This window comes from Rhineura floridana, chromosome 10, assembly GCF_030035675.1.
Source record: "Rhineura floridana isolate rRhiFlo1 chromosome 10, rRhiFlo1.hap2, whole genome shotgun sequence".
Lineage (NCBI taxonomy): Eukaryota > Metazoa > Chordata > Lepidosauria > Squamata > Rhineuridae > Rhineura > Rhineura floridana.
In genome coordinates, this window is record NC_084489.1 from 3,741,455 (window position 1) to 3,767,563 (window position 26,109).

The 26,109-nt window shown below is 41.0% G+C and overlaps 1 protein-coding gene across 1 annotated transcript in view; it reads right to left on the minus strand.

Moving 5' to 3' along the window:
* CNTNAP2 (contactin associated protein 2) overlaps window positions 1-26,109 on the minus strand; it is a 1,241,930-nt gene that overhangs the window by 919,802 nt on the left and 296,019 nt on the right. Inside the window, exons 6-8 of the mRNA XM_061587450.1 lie at window positions 24,817-25,001; window positions 22,122-22,265; window positions 17,318-17,582 (exon numbers count right to left, since the gene is read on the minus strand). Coding sequence (XP_061443434.1) covers window positions 17,318-17,582; window positions 22,122-22,265; window positions 24,817-25,001 — 594 coding nt within the window. The remainder of the gene's footprint in view (window positions 1-17,317; window positions 17,583-22,121; window positions 22,266-24,816; window positions 25,002-26,109) is intronic.

The following is a 26,109-nucleotide window of genomic DNA, read 5'->3' on the forward strand; positions in this document are numbered from 1 at the left end:
TACAGCAGTGTCAGAGCCAGGAGCATAAAGTAAACAGCTAAGGAGTATTGCCCTTCGATGTAGACCACTTGACTTGTTCAGAGATAAGCTCATCTCATGCTCTTCACCTGCTGTTTAGAAGTGGAGAGAATCACTAGTCAGCTACAGATGTTAGCTTCTTCCCACGAGTTAACATGAACATGGTCACAATAACCCAAACAGCAGGTATAGCTTATTAGCTGAAAGGGATGCCAAGCTGAGCTCAGAGGCTGTGTTTTTTGCAGAACTGTCTGCAGTGAGCTAGGGTGGCCAAAACCCCTGCAAAACTGTTCCACAGTAGAATTCAGCATAGACCCAAGATCCTAGGAAATGTGCAAGTGTACCAAAGCTCCTACAGGGGGCTGTTTGTTGTTGCTCTGAAGGGTTTCCCCAACTGCAGAAAGAATGTAAGATCGACTGCTTCACTTCCTGTATCTCTATACATTGCTCAGTAGTTAATAAACCTGTGGCTTTTCACCCCATCTGTGTTGTTATTGTATCCAAATCCACAAAGAACTTTGCCCTTGGACATTACAACTTGGCCTGGGCAATACAGCTTAGTAGCTGCAATTTGTGGGAGGAGGAAGATGCAGAAAGTTTCCATGGGGGTGATCTGTGTATAAAAGAAAAGGAGGGGGAGGAGAAGACACAGATATGGAAGTGAAGGTGAAAATGGGGGCAAAGTGGGGCTGCAGAACACAAGAGAGAAGTTGTTTCAGAAATGGTGTTGGGAAGGTGAAAAGAGAGCTTAGTAGTTGCATGGGAAGGGAAGGGGAAGCTCTGAGCAGGGCTAGCATTAGGAGTGGGTGAGCCGGGTGGTCACCTGGGGTGCCAAGCTGAGCTCAGAGGCTGTGTTTTTTGAAGAACTGTCTGTAGTGAGCTAGGGTGGCAAAAAGCAAGAATCTGTAACCTTTCCCTCCCAAGGTTCTACAGGTTATTTGGGTCTAACTACAAAAATGATCTTCAATTAGCTTTGAAGTATGTTTATTTTTCAATTGCCACTTTGATGTCATTTGCACTCAGTAAAAATCAGTGGAACACAGCTTTACTTTGAGACAATGTTACCAAGCACTTAGCACTTCAAATACTATAAACACTAAAAGTACTATATAAATAACAATAAAATAAAGCAGTAAGAGGTCAGCTGGATACCTTTTTTATTTATACCTTTTCTTTATTATTTTTAAACATAATTCTAAAATAAAGAATGCATACCAAAAGTTAGGGACTGCTACAAAACATATTAAAAGTAAAACTTGTGATAGTTCTGCTGCACTGCATAGTGTACTATTACTTCTCAGAATGTGGCTTTTTGAGCTTTGGCTTATGCAAATTGTAGCATAGTGACTGAGAGATCAAGGTTTTGAGCAATGTAATTCTTGATGGATAAAATAGCAAGTTATGTGAGCACTCAGGAGTGCACTGACAGCAGAGCAGCAAGTAAGAGGTAGCTCACTCTGGGCCCTTTTCATAAAAATTGCTGGGGGAAAGTCTGGGACCAGCAGGGCCTGTTATACTGCTATGTTTTGCTGTCCTGCACAAACCATACCACTTGTTAACAAAGCTACAGGGATGCCCAGAGGGAACTTGTCCCAGGCCCCCACAACAAGGAGGGGCCTGTCTTAGTTCCTGAGCATACCATTGGCTCCTACCCTAAACCTGCCACATTGCTCACCAGAATTCTTGGTAAAAGTTTGCCTAAAAAGACAAAATTGTATATTCCCTGGCCATGATGAAGTAAATATTTTACATAGTTGTTTATGAAACAGAATAAATACCAATATGAGGCTTATATGGGTTGTAAAATGTATCCTTGGGAGGCGGGAAGGAATAAGCCTACTTATTATCTAGGCCTGCATCCCAACTGTAATGGAGTCTAAACCAATCACAGTAAGGTAAAATCTGTCTTTATGTATGGACAGCAATAGAGATAAGAATGGTCAGGCAGGCTTATGACTGGACCAAGCCAAGTAGCCCCAGTTGCAGAGTTTGTTGTAAAGAACTGCAGGACTGATGGGGAAAGATTTCAAGTAGGGAGTGTGTGAATGCCACCTTAGATTTCCAGGAAAGGTGCCACTGGAGAATAATTTTCTGTGGCAGTCACCACAGGAAAAGGCATAGGAGTGGTGTGAAGCCAGGCATTAAGGGAGGAATCCTTCCTGAATGAGTAGTGGAGATGGTCAGCAGCAGAATACAACTAAAAGGCCTGTGAGACTGAGCCCCAGGAAGCAGAAAGAAGTTCTGGCATAAGGGGTTTGGAATTTGAAGGAGGTACTCAGGAGAAGCACAATCCTATTCCTATTCCTTTATCCCCATGTAAGAAAAACTGAAGCATGTCTGTTATTCTCCTTGTTTCCAGGGCAAAGAGGCTGCAGCCAAGAATTTTCACATGTAATCTGTACATGCAACAATTCTTGCATGTCGCCCCTGATTTGTACACATATACATGGGTCTTTGTATAGAGCAGCAGCACTAGGGTCCCAACGTCACGTCTGCAGCAGGCTCCATAAACCCTGCAAAGCCCTCTAAAGCTGACCACAGGGAGCCAAAGGTACACTTTGCCTAAGGCACTATTTATCCTAGGGCCACGAGCGGAGTGGAGGGGGCTTGTTGAGCAGAAGTAAGCAGCGGCACAGCCCAAAGTATTTAAATAAGAAAAGTTAACACAAAGTTATTTTTACAGAGTGATATTTTTAAAGTAGGTTAATTCTGTGCTGTTAAGGGGGACATGGATTGGCTCTTGATGCAGAACAGATTAGAGGCTCAAACTGGCAGTCTGTGTTAATGTATCTATTGACTACATTATAGGAACCAAACAGAGGTTAAAATAGCATTAAGGAGTTAATGTAAAAATGAGCAACTGTGAGCCACAACACATCACAGTAAAAAATGGATGAGCTTTTTCAGCATTCTGAGGGTGGGGGAGCATACCTTCTGCAACATTTTAAAAAATGGAGACTTCAAGTGTTGCAAATCTAAAACTAGCATTGCACTTTGGGCTGACTTTCTTTTGTCTTGTGCAAGTTTGGTGGTGGTGGTGGTGTTAATAATAATAACAACAACAACAACAACAATAATTTTCCACCCTTACTCACAGTAGGAGACCAGAGCGGCAAATAAAAATGCACTAAAACATCTCAAAAACAAACTTTAAAATATGTTAAAACAAAGCATTTTTTAAAACATCTTAAAACAAAATACCTCCAAAACATCTTTTAAACAAAAAATTGTAAAAAGCAATTCCAACACAGATACAGACTGGGATAAGGTCTCAACTTAAAAGGCTTGTTGAAAGAGGAAGGTCTTCAGTAAGCACTGAAAAGATAACAGAAATGATGCCTGTCTAATATTTAAGGGGCAGGAATTCCAAAGGGTAGGTGGCCCTCAACAGCAGAGCACAGTGATTGACTGGGTATATAAGGAGTAAGGTGATCTGTCAGGTATCCTGGTCCCAAGCTGTATAGGACTATGTACACCAAAACCGGAACCTTGAACTTGCCCCGGTAGCTGATGGCCAGTCGCTGTAATTCTTTCAGCAGTAGGGTGACATGTTGGTGATACCCAAGCAAGTGAGTAATTGTGCCACCACATTTTATACCAGCTGCAGCTTCTGGGTAGGGATGGGGTTCACTCTTTGGTTCTGGTCCATGTTTCAGTTTTTGCAACTGGCTTGTGGTGCTGATCTGCAACATTCCCCCCGATTAATTATTTTTTTACTATTAATGATCTGCTTGTCATAGCGAATGAAATTGCTAATGCTGTTGGCGATCTTTCTACCAATGGTCTCTTTGGTTTTCTATGTAAATTTAAATTAGGCAGATCATTGTCTGTCAATCCTGCCTCTTGCCTCAGGTTACTGCTATGCTGACCAAATATGTTAATGGCAATTGTTATCACCTCATTGAGACAGGACTTCAAAAGAATATACATTGTAGCACTTCGGAGCAAAGCTGTTAAAGTTAATAACAATGTCAAATTAGCCGTGGATTTGTTTTTTTAAAAAGCCGGTGTCACTGACAGTAGCAAGCATTAGTCAAACCCAATCCAAAGACATACAGCATTTACGGATTCTGACAGAATTCGTTAACAAATCTGAAAATGCCAAAATTCACCCCCATCTCTACTTCTGGGCCAACCTCAAGGGCAGCCCCACATAGACAGCATTACAGTAATCCAGCCTGGACAACATGGACAACAGTGGTCAAGCTATCCCGGTCCAGAAATAATCGCAGCTGTCCTACCAGCCAAAGCTTATAAAAGGCACTCCTAGCCACTGGAGTCACCGGGGCGTCTAGTGACAAAGATGGCTCTTCTATAACTGACCAATTATAGAAGAATATGCCAGATCTGTACTTACTGCAGTTCTAGTTTATCAAGAACTTTCTGATATTAAAAGAAATTGTATTTTTATAGTTTCCAGAGTAAGGCTATTTGGTTGCTTTATCAAATATGTAAAGTTATTAAGCAAACTTCCTCAAGACAGTATCAACTGTGCAAATCTGCTTTTGAAACCCAAAGAAGCCCAGGGTTTCACCTCAGTGAATCCATACTGCTGCTTCAGCAGCATTTAGAAATGAAATGGTGAAATGTGCAGAAGACATCTGCAAAAAGAATAAGAATCACCATAGTTTTGAAGACCACAATAACAGTCCAGAAGCTTTGTTTTGTCCCCAGACCTATTTTGGTGCCCAGTTCTATGAACTGTACAGAAAGCAAATACAATGCAGCAGATAGGTGATGCTCTTTCAAGGAAGAATCAGGATAAAACTTAACTTTTAATTCTATTAATGTCAACAGAAAATGCCAAACTGCCAAAGGACACATTGTAATACTGAGCAGGTGCATAGACTGACAAGGGGAAAAAATTTTCATGCCCAAATTGCTCCACCTGCACAATAGCTGTATTATATCCATAGTGATGGATTTTACTTTCAGGTTGCAAACTCCAAACAGTTCACTGTGGCGTAACCTAATTATGGGTTGCTTTGGAGGCTCCAAAGAAGAGTCGAGTGGCTTCTTCTTCTTCTCCCCTCATTTCCAGGTCTTGCTAAAGGGAATTATACACACTTTCACTGCCAAATGCAGAAAGAGATCCAGGATTATGGGGAAAGGACACTCGTGCCCCTTTCTGTGGCTGTTTGTGAAGTTGGGGCAGGCAAACATTTTACAATTGTCTTACATGGACTTTATTCCCAGGGGTGGAGGTGGTGTAGAAATGTAGGAAAGGACCACAGCTCAGTGGTGAAGCACATTGCTTGCATGTATAAGGTCCCTGCTTCAGTCCCCGCCAACTCTAGTTTTTATAATAGCATCTGGTAGCAGGTGACAGGAGAGATCTGTGCCTAAGACCCTGGAGAGCCGCTGCCAGTCAAAGTAGACAACACTGGGCTAGATGGACAAATAGTCAGCCCTAGGACAAGGCATGTTCTGAGGCGTACCATTACACATTTATATCAAACCTGCACAAGTTGTTATCTTCAACATGTACAGTGATTCAGGAAGGGCTCAACAATAGTCCTGTTTTTGCTGCACCTTGCAGGCCACAATACATGCCTACGGAAAGAGGTTCACAAGAAGAAAAGTGATAATACAATGGCCCAACTTGAACATTATTATTATTATTTCCTTATTAGTAAATTAATGAATCATAGAATAGTAGAGTTGGAAGGGGCCTACAAGGCCATCAAGTCCAACCCCCTGCTCAATGCAGGAATCCAAATCAAAGCATTGCCGACAGATGGCTGTCCAGCCGCCTCTTGAATGCCTCCAGTGCCGGAGAGCCCACTGCCTCTCTATGTAATTGGTTCCATTGTCGTATGCCTCTAACAGTTAGGAAGTTTTTCCTGATGTCCAGTTGAAATCTGGCTTCCTGCAACGAGTCCATTATTCCGTATCCTGCACTCTGGAACGATCGAGAAGAGATCCCGGAACTCCTCTATGTGACAACCTTTCATGTACTTGAAGAGTGCTATCATATCTCCCCTCAGTCTTCTCTTCTCCAGGCTAAACATGCCCAGTTCTTTCAGTCTCTCCTCATAGGGCTTTGTTTCCAGTCCCCTAATCATCCTTGTTGCCCTCCTCTGAACCTGTTCCAGTTCATCTGCATCCTTCTTGAAGTGCGGAGAACAGAACTGGATGCAGTATTCAAAATGAGGCCTAACCAGTGCTGAATAGAGGGAAACTAATACTTCACGCAATTTGGAAACTATATTTCTGTTAATGCAGCCTAAGATAGCATTTGCCTTTTTTGCAGCCACATCACACGGTTGGCTCATATTCAGCTTGTGATCAACGACAATTCCAAGATCCTCTTCACATGTCGTATTGCTGAGCCAAGTATCCCGCATCTTATAACTGTGCATTTGGTTTCTTTTTCCTAAGTGTAGAACTTTGCATTTATCCCTGTTGAATTTCATTCTGTTGTTTTCAGCCCAATGCTCCAGCCTATCAAGGTTCCTTTGAATTTTGTTTCTATCTTCCACGGTATTAGCTATGCCCCTCAATTTTGTATCATCTGCAAATTTGATAAGCATGCTCTGTACGTCCTCATTCAAGTCGTTAATAAAAGTGTTGAAGAGCACTGGGCCCAGGACCGAGCCCTGTGGTACCCCACTTGTTACTTCCACCCAGTTTGAAAAGGAACCATTGATAAGCACTCTTTGAGTACGATTCTGTAGCCAACTATGGATCCACCTGACAGTTGTTCCATCCAGCCCACATTTAGCTAGCTTGCTAATCAGAATATCATGGGGCACTTTGTCAAAAGCTTTGCTGAAGTCCAGGTCTGTTATGTCCTCAGCATTCCCACAATCTACAAGGGAGGTTACCCAGTCAAAAAATGAGATAAGATTAGTTTGGCAGGATTTGTTCTTCATAAATCCATGTTGGCTTCTAGTAATCACTGCATTGTTTTCAAGGTGCTTACAGATTTACTGCTTTATAATCTGCTCCAGAGTTTTTCCAGGGATTGATGTTAGGCTGACTGGTTTGTCGTTCCTCGGTTCCTCCTTTTTGCCTTTTTTGAAGATAGGGACAACATTAGTTTTCCTCCAGTCATCTGGAACTTCACCAGTACTCCATGATTTTGCAAAGATAATAGACAGCGGTTCTGAGAGTTGTTCAGCCAGTTCCTTTAATACTCTAGGATGCAGTTTATTGAGCCCTGGAGATTTGAACTCGTTCAAAGTGATTAGGTATTCCTTGACTGTTTGTCTATCAATCTCAAGCTCCAATCCTGCCCCTTTTACTTCATGTTTCCCGGGAGGGTCACAGATCCTTTTCTGGGAGAAGACTGAGCCAAAGTAGGAATTGAGGACTTCTGCCTTTTCTTTGTCATCATTTTGCCATCCTCATTGAGTAGCTGTGCCACCATTTCTTTTCTCTGTCTTTTACTATGGACATACCTGAAGAAAGCTTTTTTGTTGCTTTTAGCATCCCTCACTAACCTCAGCTCATTCTCAGCTTTAGCCTTCCTGACGCCATCCCTGCAATTCCGTGATACCTGCCTGTACTCTTCCTTTGTGGCCTGGCCTTCTTTCCACTTCCTGTATGTGTCCTTTTTTGTTTTCAGGTCAGCTCTAAGCTTTTTGTGAAGCCACATTGGCTTCTTCTGTTGTTTTCTCTCTTTTTTCCTTGTTGGAATTGCTTGCCATTGCGCTTTTAGAATTTCCATTTTTAGAAAATCCTACCCATCTTGGACTCCTTTTCTCATTAGGGTTGCTTGCCATGGAACCATACAATTGTTCTGAGTTTATTAAAATCAGGTTTCCTGAAGTCCAGGGTGCACGTATGGCTACTCTCAGCTTTTGCTTCCATTAAAATTAAGAATTCAAGTATGGTGTAGTCACTTTCCCCCAGAGCTCCTGTAACTGCCACTTCATCCACCAAATCATCTCTGTTGGTTAGAATCAAGTCAAGGACCGGTGACCCTCTCATTGCTTCCTCCACTTTCTGTAGGAGAAAGTTATCTCCAGCACAAGTCAGAAATTCCTTGGAGGGGCCGTGTTTGGCAGAATTTGTCTCCCAACAGATATTGGCATAATTGAAGTCCCCCATTACTACTAAATCATGCCTCCTTCAAACATTGGCAATTTGCTTTTCAAAAGTTACATTCTCATCTTCTCCTTGATTGGGTGGTCATTCATAGATTTCAAGCACGACATTCCTTTTGTTACCTGTCCCATTAATTTTAATCCAGATTCTCTCAGTGGAGCTACCAAGCTCATCTTCCTGTATTTCTGTGCAGGGATATATATTTTTAACATATAGCATGACTCCACCTCCCTTTTTATTCCTTCTGTTCTTCTTGAACAAGTTATATCTTTCAATTGCTGTATTCCAGTCATGGGAGTCATCCCACCAAGTTTCAGTTATACCTATCAAGTCATAATTACCCTCCTGTATTAAGAGTTCACGTTCGTCCTGCTTGTTTCCCAAGCTCTGCGCATTAGTATACAGGCATCGAAGACCATGTGATTTATGGCTTGGCTTCCTTACTACATTTTTCTGAGGACTGTCACTGGGCCCTATTAGAGCCGATCTTTCTGTTCCCGTTACTGTGCAGAAGACTTCATCAGTTGTTACCACCAAGTTTACGTCTCCCTCCCCCTTAGGATTCAGTTTAAAGCCCTCCTGATGAAATTCTCCATGCTGTGGCCAAATACATTCTTCCCAGTCCTTGTGAAATGCAACCCATCAATTGCCAGCAATCCATCTTCCAGGAAGCATAGCCTGTGGTCCCAGAATCCAAATCTCTCATGTCGGCACCACCTTCATAGCCATTCATTCACATGGAGTATTTTTCTTTCCCTTTCTACTCCTCTTCTGGAAGGATGGATGAAAAAACTATGTGGGTCCCAAAGTCCTTAAGTTTCCTTCCCAGAGCTTCAAAGTCTGATGTGATTTTTTCATAGCACTATTTGGCAGTATCATTTGTTCCTACATAGATGAGGAGAAAGGGGTACCTGTCGGTGGGCTTGATGAGTGATGGCAACCTTTCCGTCACATCTCTAATCCGTAGACAGCATACCTGGCGAGTCCACGGATCTTCTCTGCATACTTGGGTTTCAATCCCATGCAGTAGGGAGTTTCCCAATACTAGTGCTCTTCTCTTCTTCTTGTTGTGATGTGAAGTTTCATTGGCCCTGCTTGATTGAGCTTCAGCCTCTTGCTCGTTGTCGCACGGGGTCTCCTGTAATTCTTCCACTACAGGCTGTCCTCCAGTCTCATCCTTGAGTGGTTGAAAGCGGTTCCATAGTTCCACTGGTGAAGGGTGTCTTCTAGCTCTTCTGCTCCTAACTGTCACCCTTTCCCACGGAGTTTCCTCCACTTTGTTGCTCCTCTCCAAAGCAGTCTCTCTTCTGCTACCACATGCTGTTGCTCTTCCACCTCCACTTCTCTTTGCTGCTGTTGTTCCAGCGTTCTGTCTAAGAACTCTTCATCTTCTCTTATAATTCTCAGTGTGGCCACGCCATTCCAGGCCTCTCACTTTTTCTTCCAACAGTGCCATGAGCTTGCACTTGTTGCACATGTATGCCATGGTGTTCTCAGACAAAAAAACGAACATGGCACACTCCTTGCAGGTCACAACCACTGGAGTATCCTTCCCGTTCATACTCTCTTCTATCTTTTGTTTCTTTCTAACTACTTCTTTTGGAGTGGCCTGTATTTTGTCCTATCCTACTCTAGGGTAAACTTGAGAGTCCCACTGGTATGCGGTCTGCTGTACAAGGAGAATTAGTAATTTTTTTCTTTGTTTTAGGACCCTCCCCCTTGACCTCCCTTGTTGAACTCCTTTGTCCAACTCCTGTTTGCTCTCCGTTTGCTCGCTCTCTGAAAGCTGGCTTGCTTATATCTCCTCACCTGTAGACCAACTGAGACAGCTCTGCTCTGTTAGGAGTCAGGAAGGAGAATGAGAGTCCCAGCACACACAGCAGCTGCCTGTTGCCCTCAGCAGTTCTCAGGCCTTAAGCCAATAGCTAACAAGCCACACCCCTTCCAATCAAGCTGCTATGGAGCCCTTTAGAGCCCATGGCTTCAGAGCCCTCTTGCCCTTTTTCCTTTCCTCGCTACAGCTCCTTTGTCAAACTCCTGTTTGCTCTCCATTTGCTCGCTCTCTGAAAGCTGGCTTGCTTATATCTCCTCACCTGTAGACCAACTGAGACAGCTCTCTCTGCTCTGCTCTGCTCTGCTCTGTTAGGAGCCAGGAGACAGAATATGCTGTGGCTTAGCAAGAATGAATGAACATACAGGCTCCCAGAGCGGAGGTCATGCTTGCTTTGCCCCTCCTCCAATCATCCTACTGTTCCACTGTGCTGAGCCAGTGCTTGGCTTAGTGTGTTGTCTGAACCTGGGCTCATGATTTAACTCACTCCAGACAAACCTGTGATCCTCCAGATTTTGTGGGACTCCAACTCCAACATTGAGGATGTTGCCTGTCATCTAGATCACTGTCCCTCAACCTTGGATCCCCAGATGTTGTCGGGCTACAACTCCCAACAACCCCAGCCAACTTAGCCAATGTCCAAGGATGATCAGAGTTGTAGTCCAACAACATCTGAGGACCCAAGGCTGAAGAACAGTGGTCTAGATGGTTTGGTAGATAGTGCTGGGGAGGAGTCAGTGGTCATGGTGCGCATTAGCACCAATGACATGGGGAAATGGGGTCATGAGGTCCTGAGAGCAAAATTTAGGTTGCTAGGTAGGATGCTGAAAGCCAGGACCTCCCAGGTAGCTTTCTTTGAAATGCTACTGGCTCCACGCACAGGGCCAATTAGATGCAGCTTTGTAGTCTCAATGTGTGGATGAGGTGATGGTGTTGGGAGGAGGGGTTTGGATTTGATAGATACTACTGGGAAACATTTGGGAAGAAGCTGGGCCTGTATAAAAGGGATGGGCCCTACTTCAACCAGGATGGAACCAGATTTCTGGTGTTTAAAATAAAAAAAAGATGGCACAGCAGCTTTTAAACTGAATGTTGATGGAAAAGCTGACAGGAGCTGAGGAGGGTAGTTTGGAACAAATCTCTCCCCCCTCCCGGGATAAAGCCATAAACATGTTGAAAATTTACATAAGGTAGGCCTAGAACTAGGCAATGTGAGTGCATGGGCACAGGATCGCAATTCAGAGGGGACAAAGTACCACAAGCCAAACCAAAAGTGCCGAAGACACTTGAAGAGAGACAGTGTACCCAAGTGTTTATATTACAGGCCAGTTAGTTTAATGTCCATCTCAGGAAAACTGGTAGAAAGTATTGTTAAAGATAAATTAGCCAAGCATATAGAAGTACAAGTTTTGCTGAAGCAGAGCCAGCATGGCTTCTGCAAGGGAAAGTCCTGTCTCAGTAACCTATTAGAATTCTTTAAGAGTGTCAACAAGTATATAGATAGTCCCCGCCAACTCTAGTTTTTATAATAGCACATTTTAATCTAAATATATGAAAAAATGAAATAAATTCCAACATTTCTATAATTATTTTAATTAGTTCTTGAAAACTCAAGAGTTTTATCTATGCATCATGGGATAGATTCCTAATGTCCCATATATGTTTCATATGTATGTTTTACCAGATGTTTTGTATTGATACTTACATTGTTATGGCCATTGGCTAAAAACAGAGCTTGAAAAAGTTACTTTTTTGAACTACAACTCCCATCAGCCCAATCCAGTGACCATGCTGGCTGGGGCTCATGGGAGTCGTAGTTCAAAAAAGTAACTTTTCCAAGCTCTGGCTAAAACAATAAATAAATCTATATAGATAGTGGTGATCCTGTGGACATAGTATACTTAAGACTTTCAAAAAGCTTTTGACAAGGTACCTCACCAAAGAAGCAGCTGTGGGAAAGGCGAATTCCATGCTAAGGATCATTAGGAAAGGATTGAAAATAAAACTGCTAATATTATAACGCTGTTGTACAAATCTATGGTGTGACTGCATTTGGAATACTGTGCACAGTTTTGGTCGTCTCACCTCAAAAAGGACATTGTAGAGTTGGGAAAGTTTCAAAATAGGACAACCATTATGATCAAGGGGATGGAGTGACTCCTCTATGAGGAAAGGGTGCAGCATTTGGGGCTTTTTAGTTTAGAGGAAAGGCGAGAAAGAGGTGACATTACAGAAGTTTATAAAATATACTTTCCCCTTTCTCACAACAACCAATGAAGCTGAAAGCTGGAAAATTCAGGACAGATAAAAGAAAATATTTATTCATAGTTAAGCTATGGAACCCTCTTCCAGAGAAGGCAGTAATGGCCACCAACTTAGATGGATTTAAAAGAGGATTAGACAAATTCATGGAGGATAAGGCTATCAAAGGCTACTAGCCACGATGACTTTACTATGCCTCCACGGGGGAAGTATGCTTCTGGTCAAACTACATACATATTCTGAAATCATATTATATTTGACAAAACAGTGTTTACTGACCATATTTGTACTAGTACATAACAATGAGAATAATTATGAAAAAAGAAAAAGTAACATTTCACTCAGAGGGAACAGTGAGAATAATAATATTGCATTTGGCAGAAACCAAACTGCAGTGAAGAGGAACCAGCTCTGCTTAAAGTGAATACATAACAGGATAGACCTGGCTTTGTACATTCCTATGGTCACCTAATCAACAATTCTTTTATACATGCCCTTTTCAAAATATTTCTAACAGGAATTACTATAGCTTCCATTTTTAATTTTTTAAAATTGTTTTTATATTGTTTTAAAATTTAAAATTGTGTTTTAAATTGTTTTTAAAATATGTGTTTTAAATTGTATATTTGTTTTAATGTTTTTGATTGCTGTAAACCGCCCAGAGAGCTTCGGCTGTGGGACAAGTGCAGTAAATAAATAAATAATAAATAAATAAATACCTTTCTACCAAGGAGCTCAGTGTAGTGTGTATGGCTCACCCCCTCCCCATTTTATAATAACACTATGATGAACAGTAGGCTAGCAAATAGGGTCTGGTCCAATGTCACACAATGACCTTTTTATTTTATTTATTTAGTATAAACTGCTTAATCAAAGAATCCCTAATTGGAGCATATAAAACAATTTAAAAGAATTATCAATATGCAAATGAAATCAGCAAAATTTAAAAACAGGTGTACCAGACTTCTTTACATGTCCTTGTGGGTTTGTTAAAACAGAAAAGCTTTTAGCATGCATCTGAAACAGCACAACATGCCTGCCTAAGGTTAATAGGCAGGAAGTTCCAAGGCACAAGTGGTCCCACTTACTACTACTTACTAATTACTTACTATCAGTAATTATTAGTAATAATAATAATAATAATAATAATAATAATAATAAGTAATTATTTGTAGTAATTATTAGTAATAAGTAATAATTAGTAATTATTAGTAATAGTAATGGATTATTACTTACTAATAGTAAGACCTTGAACTTGGCCCAGTAGAAGATCTTCATGACTGACAATTTTAACCTAGATATCCACAGTCCTAGTCTGTGGAATGACTACATTACAAGAACACTGTTCAGTTCATTAAGTCTGTTTCTAAACAGTGAGGTATTTTGTGCAGTAAATGTGCATTTGCTACTTATATGTTGTGAGCAGGCTCCACATCTTCCCGTTGTGGTGCTATGGCTGCCCTTAGGTGCTTTCTACGTGAGATAAAAAGGCTTACCAAGCATCTTCCTCTGGTGGTGCAAAGGGTTTCCAAGATGGTCCTGGGCATATACTTTGCTTTCTGGAGTGGTTGCTCTAGGGAGGCACCATCTTGGACAATGCAAGGACAAAAATTTACAGCAATCCCAATACCAACACCATGGAATACATGCATCAAGTGAAGGAGACTTAATTGCTTGATCCTCCAGCTTCACTGCATTGTTCTCTTTGTCACAGCTCAAAGGGTGATCACCTAGACAGCAACTGGTTAGTAAGGGCTGGAGGCAAACAAGGCCTTTTCAGTATTTGTCTCCAGCAGAGCTTGGAAAAGTTACTTTTTTTGAACTACAACTCCCATCAGCCCCAGCCAGCATGGCCACTGGATTGGGCTGATGGGAGTTGTAGTTCAAAAAAGTAACTTTTCCAAGCTCTGGTCTCCAGTCCGCCTCTCTTATAGTCTACCACCTTTGCTGGAGAACTGCAAATTCTTTAAAAGCCAGACATTTAGCCTAAGGATGCATATTTTTCCTTTGTTTCATGGCCTCCCACCTTGTGCACTCCAAACACTGATAGACTGATAAGGTAGTGGGGGAGGCACCTAGTTCCTCAGCCCCAGGAGAATGGGCCTGTGAGGATCTGAGCTCTGGTTCTACAAGCTGTGGTGCTGTAGGATCCAGTACAGTGGGCTTCTGCCTCCCAGCCTCAGGTTCAGTGAACCTCTAACCATCAGTCTCAGTCTCAGAGCCAGGAATTTGGTCCACCTTCTCAGCTATTGGCCCCATAGCCTCTGATTCAACGTCCTGGGTTACTCCAGGGTCATGATACCTCCTTTAATGAATGATTTGGCACTTCACATAGTTCTATCTCTGAAGCTAAGCAAATCTCGGCAAGTCAATATTGCACTGAATACATCTGAGCATCTCATCTACATTGTTTAGAATTCCATGGAGGAAGAACAGAATGCAAATATACCAAATAAGTAATAGCACAATCCAGCTACCTTAAATATTTAAGATTGCAATCCTAAACAGTTATCCAGGAGTAAGTTCCAATGACTCAATGGGCCTGCTGAATAGACATCAGGATTGGACTGTAAAGGTTCCATGGATTTTAATGAGGAAATTAAGCATGGGCTTGCTTATTTGGACTTATACTAATTCTATGTCATCCCAAGGGCTCTGGCAGACCAACAACATGTCAGCTATTTTACCTTATCCATTGATACCATAGATAGGACAGCCTCATGAAAAATGTCTGGAAGAAGCATGGACTTGGACTTTAATAATAAATAAATAAATTGCATAATCTCGCTCAATTATAGAGTATTCTTTTTAATATGGTTGAAATAACAGCTAGTTCATGCACTTACTTTAATCATTTCTTTCGCTTTTTATGTTCTCTTCCACAAGCATACTTTGTTTCAACAGGAAGAAATCAATGCTGAGAAATGTAAATGTAAGCATTCACAATGACTTAAAGTTTATGATTTTGGGCAGGAGCCAACATCCCTTTCTCACACGAGGAGAAAACACTTCTATTCACACATGGTGACAGGGCAAAATTTGCTTCTGAAAACAGGCCCTTCATGCCTCACAAGATGCCACTCTTGAGGGGCTTATAAGGAGATATGGTAGTTGACATTGCAAAGGAAAGCTTAAAAGCTGCCCATCCAAGTTTGAACAGCTCACTCACACACACCAGTTTGCTTTGATTCTACTCCTTAGTTCATGACCCCCACTGTTCTGATTTATTCAGGCTCTAAAAATCGCAGGTCTTCTGTTTGCTTTACATGTGTCCAGTAAAACTACCCACCAATATGCAAGACATAATACTGGTGTAGCTTGAAAGGATGCCAAAACCACATGTTCCACTATGTTCCTGTTGAAAGTGTTATCTACTTAACACGGTTCTCATCAATACCCTCTTGACATTCCAAATAACAATGATAAATGAAGGAATGGGGAATTCTTTATCTGAGAAAGGGATTCTTTAATAGATAAAACCATTCCTACTTATTGTTCCTCCCCAAAGATAGCCAATAAAATATGTACACACTCATCCAATCAATTTTACTTAGGAGAGCAAACCTAGTAACTCAGTATACAATGAACGATGACAAAATGTTCTTTTTGCTTGCAGTTTACACCAACAAGACTGGTACGTTATTTATTTTAAAATTTATATCCCATTTGCTAGCCCACCCATGGGCTCCTCTTGCAGCTTACAAATTATTAAAGAGATAAACTGAAATATAGAAAGATCAAATACAAAGATAAAATATTAAAAATTGTTCTAAAAGCAAAAAAGCACAACAGATAATCATAAAATAAATTGGGAGTCCTTAAATTTTAAAAAAATAACACCCTCCCACCCCAAAAAAAGCCAGCCAACAACTAGCAACAAAATGAAACAGGAAATTTTTCACCACTTTCTGAAGTTCTCCAGTAAACTAGCCAACTGAGGTTGAAAGGGAATTCCATACGGAGGGTGCTACAACTGAATTCTTATAAGCCTCCTTATAGCCTTCTGTATTTGTCTCAGATGGCAACAGCATCTACAGCAGGGCCCTTACCAGCAGAAACAAAATCAACAACTAGAATTGCATACCATTAGTAATGCCCAAGAACCTTCCCTGCTTCAAATTTCAGGTCAATGTCAGTGGTTTTGAAGTGACTGACCCATGCACAAAAATATTATCTATAGATTGGAAGTGTTATGGTGGCAATCAGATGAACAAGAGAGAGAGAGAGAGAGAGATCATTTGTCACTCCAGACATTTTGTCATTAATTTATACCAAGCAGTTAGCAGAAAAATGAGCACAAACTTGCCAAAATCACCCACTTTCCCACATGGAAGAGCTTCACATTCATGGTTAGCACTCCTGTAGAAATGGAACTAAAATATGTTTCATGTTGGCTTTATTATGCCCAGTAAGATTTCACATTAGCCAAGGCAATTTATGACTATGTCTCTCATGCTCCTGACAAGCAACTGTTACTAAGATGACAAATGTATAAAGCACATCAAAATATCTGATGTCCTGCGCTCACCTATGCCAAATTTAAACATATTGCACCAGAACCACAATGAGAATCAAAGTGTCACCTTCCCTCCCTCATTCCTCCTCTCCCTTTGTGGTCTTCACCAGTGTCACAATTTACAATAAACGCCCTGGAGCACTATCTGCTAAACATTGGCTTATATTACTTTGCAAAGTGCTATGTACGTAGGTAGTGCAACATAAATACATGGACACCTACAACAGTTACTATTGACCTGAAGCTTCTCAATGCTGAACACACACAGAGTGCACAAACACACATACACTTCATGGGGCCTGCCAGAATCAGGGTATTTTTCTCCTCTTCTGTACTGCATTGTTCTAATGAAGGACACTAAATTCAGATAAAAGATGGATTTCAATTTCAGAAAATAATGTATCCGCCTCAAAACTCTCCAGTTTCCTTCTAACTGTGGCAGTACTGGCGTCTTTGTGAGAGCCTAGTTCATATGCAAGATAAAAATGTCAGTTTTTCTAGAACCAAAGCAGTATCTCCTTCCAACCCAAAGCAGTTAAAGATCAAAAGTGAAATCTACAAGGAGATATAACCCCAAATTCTGAAAGCACAGTGACTGGACTTTAAAAAAAAAAAGTATTGTGCGTTATTGTGCTCACCTGAAGATATGTCTATTTGATTTTTCTTCACGCCAGTGACATTGATATGAACGCTGACTTTGCCCTCTGTCAGGTCAATCTCTACGGTACCCCATCCGTCAGCAAAGTTACTGAACAGCAGAAGCCCATTTGGATTCCAAGTCCGAAACTGAAAGCTGACTGAAAATACATCCTGATTTGGACGACCAGGCACTTGGAGGAAACTGGTAGCATTGAAAAAGACAGGCACTGCATGGGGCTCCACACACGAAAAGCTTAAATTTCCCTATTAAAGACAAAAGCAAAAACAGTAACACAGAGACAAAATGGGGGAAAAAACATCCTGTAGCTTTCAGCTTTTTGACTGATATTTCTAGAAAACATTGATTAGAGAAAGGAAAAAATCCTATTGAATCCAATAAACCAATGTGCAAGTGAGAACGTATTGATCTACTGGGGGATGTGTGAAAGTTACCTAAACATCCTTGAAAAATGTGTAAACTCTGTTGTCTTCCCACAAAATTCTTCAGGTATTTTCACCTGAGAAATCTAAATTTGCTCCTTATTCCAAATTTAGTGACAACTTTGGAATGCAAAATAATAATAATAATAATAATAATAATCAGGGCTTTTTTGTGACAGCACTCACCAGTATGGAGTACCAAAACCTCTTTTTTTTGCTGCCCATAGCAACCATTTTGTGCTGGCACCCATAGTACTTTTATCAAGATATGAGTACCAGCACCTAATTTTTTCCCAAAAAAGCACTGATGATGATTATGATGATGGTGATGATATGCTTGGCATTTTCAAGAGTTCAGACTGTTTAGCATGCACTATCTAGTTGTAATTTTTACAACAATCCTGTAAGGCAAGGGTGGGGAACCTCAGGCCCATGGCTCACATTGGTCCCGCCAGACATCTCCATTTGGCCAACAAGGCTGTTTTCCCTAAACCATGCCCACCTAGCCCACACCTGATGCCACATGTGACATCAGGTGTGAGTTAGGTATAGAAGCAGCTGGATCCTGCAGCTGGAAAGCAGGATTGAACTGCAGACACATCAGCTGATGTGTGGGGAGTTCAATCCTGCTTAGTTCGGGTGTGCGAGGTACAGTAGTTGTCCAAGGGATCTTGATGCAGGGAGAGTTCAATCCTGCTTGGTCACTATCACCCCCACATTTGTGGGCCAAGTTTGAGGGGTGGGTGAGACCACCACTTGTCAATCACCTGACATCATTATGATATCAGATGACTGGCAAGTGGGTAGCCCTACCCAGCTGTCAAAATTGATCCATGGGACGGAAGGAGATAAATATCTGATCCACTGGACCAAAAAAAACTCCCCGTGCCTGCTGTAAGCTAAGTCATGATCATTATCTTCCCTGTGGCAAGTGGGTGCAGGGGGACTGAGGCTAAGAAAGAGTGGCTTGCCTAAGGCTACCTAGGAGTTCATTACAAGATTTGTTCATAGCTCAGCCTCTTAACCATTATGCTCTCCTCTTCCACCCTACACACCACAAAATGGTGTTAGTCTTATTGAAACATGTTGGCTTCCCTTGAAATTCCTCAGATGTTTTGACTGTGCAGGACCCCCACACACACACAGAAATGAATACCTTAGTGACTAAAACTAAAATGTCTGGACCATAAAATAGCCCAAGGATTCATGTGCAGGGATGTATCCTGTCTTAGGGGGGCAACAGATTCTATTGGGCTGATTCCCATAGTACTTTTGTACACAGGTATGGTACACAAGATCTGTGACTGAATCAGGTGTATGTGTATTTGACTGAGACAGCAGTGATGGGGGTGGAGGTTATCCCATTCCCCCTGCATGTTTTCTCAATAAAACTGTCCTCTGAAGTTGCTATTTTCCCTGTTACCACATCAGTGAGACTTATTTCTTAATAAATCTGCATACATAGATATTCTCTCACACACAAACAAGCAACCTGCAATGCACATGGACAGTGGAGTTCAGCAAGAGTAGGAGTCAGATGAATATATATATAGCCTGAAAGCAGGCAAGAAATATGCACATCTAGTTAGCATTTCAAAGCTGATCAAGAAAATTCCACTACTATATCCCATACACATAGATCCTGGAAACTCCTCCAAGAACCTTTCACTTTCTCAGCCCAACCCTTCCCAAGCTCTGTCTAGCATAATTGCATCTCTCCATAATTTTGCTTCTTTGCTCTGTTCTGTCCATCACGGCCCCCCATCTGAGTACAGAGAATTAGGAAAATCAAATATGAGCAGACAATGTGCCTGGCTATTGGATATGCACATGCCCTTTCCATAAAGTTTATAAGCCAGGTATCCATGATATGGTACATAGAAATGTAAAGGGAAAATAATGGAATTACTTTTTTTGAGATCCCTCAGGGTTGAGCTGCCTGATTCATTCTTTATGCATTAAGTTTTTAGGACATTTTTGAATGAGTATGCTATTGCTTAGTTAAAAGAAGAAATCTGCAGTGAATATGGAGTGGAATGGTCCTGTAGAGAGTACTGACATATATTATGAAGTTCTAGGGAAAATGTTTGCACATATTCATCACTGAGTTTAGGGTTCCAGCTAATATTATAGAAGTTGTGGCCAAACATGCAATCCCATTCCATCAGTAGTCATGTCAGACATTTCATTTTGAAGCATGGTTTATAGTAATGGATTAGAAACATCTCTATTATGCTCTCTTCTGGACATAACATGCATCTGGATAGGGTGGTCATGTGTCTTCCTTTATAGAAGACAGTCCTCTGTTTGAAAGTATCCTATATCTGAAGGGCTGGCTGGTTCAAATTCAGTTTCAAGATAAAGAATCATTAGAAGGGAGGACAGGAGCCTTGCAGTTGCCCATTGACAGTATGTATCTGAACATCAAGACTGTGCAGGCAGGCACACAGGTCAACTGGTTACAGTCTTTCAGACTATGGTGAGCATTTCTATTTAAAATTATAGTAATTATTTCTAAATTTGCATCTATACTTATTAGCATATTCAAATTTTATGCAAAGCTGAGCAGCATGTCCTGGGGTTGCTAAACAACTTCTGTACAGGCACTTTGTTGGTAATGCATAAGTGGCCAGGCATTTCTTTTAGATTTCTCAAGGAATGCATATCATTGTCATTCTTTTTAATGCTAAACCAATCCTATGAGGCAATGACAACAACAAAGAGAGTGAGAGTGAGAGAAATGAAAATCTATGCTGATGTAATTAGAACAAAATTGATCTTGTTTTCCTAAAGGTAAGGCAATGGAAGTAACTCAGCTTGAAATGAAAGAGATGGCAATTTTAATAGCCTTTCTTTGCACTGGAAATCAAGTGAGCCCTCAAATTATACCAACTTGCAACAGCCTCTTGCTGAAGCACTCATGCATTACTAACACTGCTTATATGGGTCTTGCTGTGGTGTTAAATAGTAAGAATATAAAATACCATCAGTAACAGGGAAAATTGTATTCTGCATCCTTTCCCATGGTCATCCCACCTACTGGAGAATAGAATCACTTGCTCTAGTTTCTTGACCTTTTAAGAGACAATTTACACCCAACTGCATTATGCCATAATGCCTGTATAGAAGTTGTTTAGCAAGCCTAGGACATGCTGCTCAACCATCTCCAAGCTAGTTTAGAGGTAGCTGGCCAGAGCTGAAGAGCAGTGATGTGAACCAATCCCAAAAGCAAAGAATGGAGATGGAGTGGCCATGAACAAGGATGGAGAAGGCTTCCTGAATTGTGGACCAAGAAGTGGGAGGAGCTAGAGACTGGAGGGGATGACTAAATAGAAATAAACAAGAAGCTGTAGACCAGGAAATAAGAAGGAATAAGTGGGGAGAACCAATGGATTCAGAGAAGGAATGCTCAGGTCAGAGCTTGGAAAAGTTACTTTTTTGAGCTACAACTCCCATCAGCCCAATCCAGTGGCCATGCTGGCTGGGGCTGATGGGAGTTGTAGTTCAAAAAAGTAACTTTTCCAAGCTCTAGCTCAGGTATAGAACTAAAGGGGGCATATTTCAAGAAAGGAAAAATTAAGAGACTGGATGGAAAAGGAGCATGTAGACCCTTTTAAAAAACAACACATATGGCCAACAGTACTCAGAATTCACACTCTTCAATTTAAACAATTGCTCAGCATTTTTAAGACTCATTCTATGTATTACCTTAAGTAGTGTAGTTGCCATTTTCTCTATGGTTGCACCACATCACTCTAATAAGTAAAATAAATACCCTGCACCCCTGTGGTTAGGTAATGGTTAGGAAGTAGGCATTACCCATGTGACACCCAAATAGAATCTATCCTAACTATGCAGTGGAAGATATAAATGTTACACAATGTAGTATGGGAGCAACCATGAAGTTGGCAAAAAGTTGCCATGTAAAACTGGACCCCAAACAGGCAACTGGGACAGGAAGGCTGGTTCAGGGTCACTATGCAGCTTAAAAGCTCTTCTCAAGAAAGACATTATTTCAAATTTCAGGCTGGTTTCTGAATTTAGATATTAATGCCTCAAAATATTGGTCAATGTAAAAAAACCACAGAATTATGTGTTGCTTTCCCACTGTGTGGCTTAGAAGCACTCATTCAGACTACTAAGAAATTCACTGCATGATAGGAAAACATTTCAATGATCCAATTTGCATTTGATGCATATACACACAATTTGCTCTTAAACCAGTTTATAATCCTTCACATGTACTCTTATTTAAAGAAACTTGGCAGTTGCAAATGTATACAAACAGAGCTGCAAATGTATACAAAAACACATGTAAACTGCTGTGTTTCAATTTAGATGAACACAAAATGATGTACTCACCACAGCAGAAGGCTCTAGTTTCTTCCTCCTGGCCATATCTGTGATATTATTGGTATTATAGATTATGCTCTCCATGCAACCTTTGAAATTCTTTCTGCTGTTTGAACTTGGCTTTCCAGAAAAAGGCATGCCACCAAACGTTATCTTTGAAAAGAAGTGTGAAACATTTTAAAACAGAGTGCCAATTCATGCCCTCTTGGATTTTATTAACAGGTTTATTTTAAAACACAGAACCACAGCTAATGTTAAATGATACAAACCTGTACATAATTGGTTTTGTTACATACCCATGAACACCTAACTGGATGAATCAATAAGAAGTGTCTGAGCATATGCTTTGATCTAGTGATGATGCATGGGCTCCAAATCAGGGAGTTGAATCTTCAGCAGGGTGATACAACTGAGAGCCACCTGGGTGAGTTCTGCAGTGGAATTCCTGGGCAAAGTTCTACACATCCTCTAATTGTCAATCATAATAGCTCTGGAGCTAAGCTGTCTATATTCTATACAGAATATATTCTGCATTCTGACTATATTCCAGGTAAAGTTGGCTAGATAGTCTAAAAGGTTGTGCACATTTAACAGAAAATTTGGAAAGGAGAGTGGCCAACTTTTTTTTTTTTTTACCCGAGGACCACATTCACTCTTGGCCAACCCTCCAGGGGAAGCACATGGGTATGGCAGAAGTCAGCACCAGGAGGAATTTCCACTTCAAAGCATTTGCAGGCAAGGGAGAAGGTTCAGTTATGGAATGGGGGTGGCAGCCTGTGAACCGCCAAACAGGGATATATGGGCTTATAAAATGGAGATGGGAGGCATGTGAGAAGATCTGGAGAACAACCAGTGGCACATGGGATGGAAGCAAAGATGGTGGAAGCTTCTGGTGCTTGCCAACCTAGGGCTGTAGTGGTCCTGACTGGGGACAGCAATGGTGCTGGTGAAAGGATTTTTGGTAGGCAAAATATAGACGGGTAGGATATTGTGACTGAATAGAAAGAGATGTTCCTTAAAGCTAACCGCTCATCTTTCCATTTCCATCCTGATTAAAATCAGTCCCTTTTCAGTAAAAACCTATGGATATATCTTCTGAACATCTGCTGGCTGGTGAGCTTGTCCTTCCAATCCATTTGAATTTGACTTCAGTTCAAGTGCTAAAGTTCAGGATTAGATTCTGCGCACAATGACATCAACAGTAGAAACCTCAATGACATAAATGAAGTAGTATCAAGGCCTTAGATATTATTCTCCATAAATAACTTGCATATTATTTATGCTATAATGATGAAGTCAGAAGTGAAATTATTTTGCCTCACAATGCATAATGCCCTATTTTGCATAAATCAACTTTTGACTGATGGTTTTGCTGATGCAATGTACAGCCAATGGCTTAGACTTAGATCTTATTTCTTTAAAAGAAAGCCCTGCAGGTTCTGTTGGCTTTTAAAAATTTAACCATTTAGAGTTTTTGGCCAGAGAGATCTAACACAGCAACAGCAACTGGAGTATGTCGTCTATGCTCTGTTTGCATGATCAATTGAAACATAACCATATGCACAGTATGTCATGCACCAATCATAGAAATCATATACTTGAGTGTTTTTGAAGCCTCCTCTTGCATACCCCTCCTTGTCCTCTGAGATCTGGAACATACATTACTTATAGCAGAGGTGGTACCAAAAATGACATCTCTGGCTTAGCATCTTATCTATAACACATAGAATTTCTTACCACATGGATAACTGCTAGCATGTTATCAGACTCCGCAACCCTTTCCGTTGGTCTCTAGGAAATAGAACCAGAGATCTGGAGACTCATAATATGATAATGCCACTCTATATTGTAAGTGATCCTATAGACCAGGGATCACTAGGGGAGACTGGTTTGGCAGCATCACTATGGTGAATGTAAGAAGTACTCCTCCTTGATTGCCTTATATCAAGTCAGGGCCACCAACTTCGGAAGCTTTAAAAGGGGATTAGACAAATTCAAGGAGGTTTAACAATGGCTACTAGGCATAATGGCTGTGTATAACCACCACTGTCAGAGACAGTGTGCTTCTGAATTCAAGGTGCTGGGGAACATGAATGGGAGAGTGCTGTTGTGCTCATGTCTTCCTTGCAGGCTTCCCATATGCGGTTGGCCACTGTGAAAACAGGATGCCGGACTAAATGTGCATTTGCTCTGATACAGCATGGCTCTTATATTCTAGACTCTTTTGTCCATCTAGTCTAGTACTGTGTAATCTGATTGGCAGTGGCTTTCCAGAGTCTCATGAAGAGGTTTCCCCCATTACTTACTATCTGATCCTTTTATCTGAGATATTCCAGAGACTGAAGCTAAGACCTTCTGAATGCAAGGCAGATGCTCTGCAACTCAACTATGGTATATTCCCTGATGTTGCACCTCACAGTGACACTGACTGATCTGCTCTGATGTCATAATGGGCTTAGGAAGGCAAAAATCTCACAAGCCATTTGGTGGCTATTGTATTTGTTGCAGTATTAGAACAGGGCTGGGCAGCCCAAGTTTTAAGTGCTAAGGGGAAACTGGGAAATAACTAATGTTAAATTAAATGATGGGCTTTTGAATTACACAAGCTGGTACAAATCAGTGAAGCATTTTCAAAGCATTTCATTGAATACTGATGGGTAACACTTGTTTGTTTATATGAATAGCAAGGGATGGAATTGCATACCTCATAGTCCAAATCCAGGTAATCAAATTCCCCATTGATCCGGAAATGTTGCAGATGTCTATCAAGTGTGAGGTTGATGTTCCTCCCATGACGCTCTATCACTACAGAATGCCAATGGTGATCATCCAAGAGGCTACCTGTTGTCACAGATGTATGGCCATAAATTGACCCATGCTGGTTGCTACCTGAGAGGAAGAGGAGAGACTTTTTTAATACCTTAAATTTAATGCCATGTTGTTATACCACCATTCCACAAGAAACGCCTTGCTATGCAGTTATGATAAAATGGCCTGCAACCACACAATGATATTTTCTCCACACTATTAACAAATATTATATCTTTTGTAAAACAGCTTTTTTTTCTAAATTAGATATAATGTGCCAGTTGGGATGTAACTAGGGATGACACAAAAGGTGTCTGCTCTAATGTCTGAATAAGCTCTAAAACAGCCGTAGCCAATATGGTGTCCTCCCATCATCTCTGACCATAGTCCATGCTGGCTGGGACTGATGGGAGTCCAACAACTTCTGGTGGGTAATATGTTGGTTACCCTAGCACTAAAAAAAGTTAAAAAGCAATTATGACACATCAGAGTAGTGTTTATGACAAAGTAAAAGAGAAAACCGCAGACAATACCTGAAGTACTTTTCATGGAGAGTCATGATGAAACACTAGATTCAGTAAAAGAAAGGTCTGTACATTAGTGGTAGAGCACATGCTTTGCATGGAAAGATCTTTGTCTGAAATCCTAGAGAGCTACTGACAGTCAGTGCGGATCACTGAGCTGGATGGACCAACAGCCTGATTCAGTATAAGGTAGCTTCCCATGAGCCTAGTGAGATAATATTAATGTCCTGAAAGGAAGCTCTTTTCAACCATATTATAAATGGTCCTCTTCACCAGAATTAGATTCACAGAATTCTATAACAGCCTGTAAGAGCATGAGAACTGTCTTACTGGGTTAGCCTAAAGGTCCAGCATTCTGTTTCACAATAAGGGCATGGTGGTAATGACTATCGTCTGATGATTTTCCTTAGTACCTGGTATTTGAAAGTATACTGCTTGTGAACATGAAGATTCCATCTGACTTTCATGGCTATTAGCCACTGATAAATCTATCCTCAATTAGTACCTGAGTCTTTCAAGCTGTGCTGTTCGACAAAATCTAGCCACTGGAATAAAGTAACAAAAATTTCAACAGCAATAGAGGAGAGCAGCATAGCAGTAAATCATGTCTGAACCATGATGCACAGTAACCTTCTGCATTTTTCATGTTTTTACTGCAACTTGAT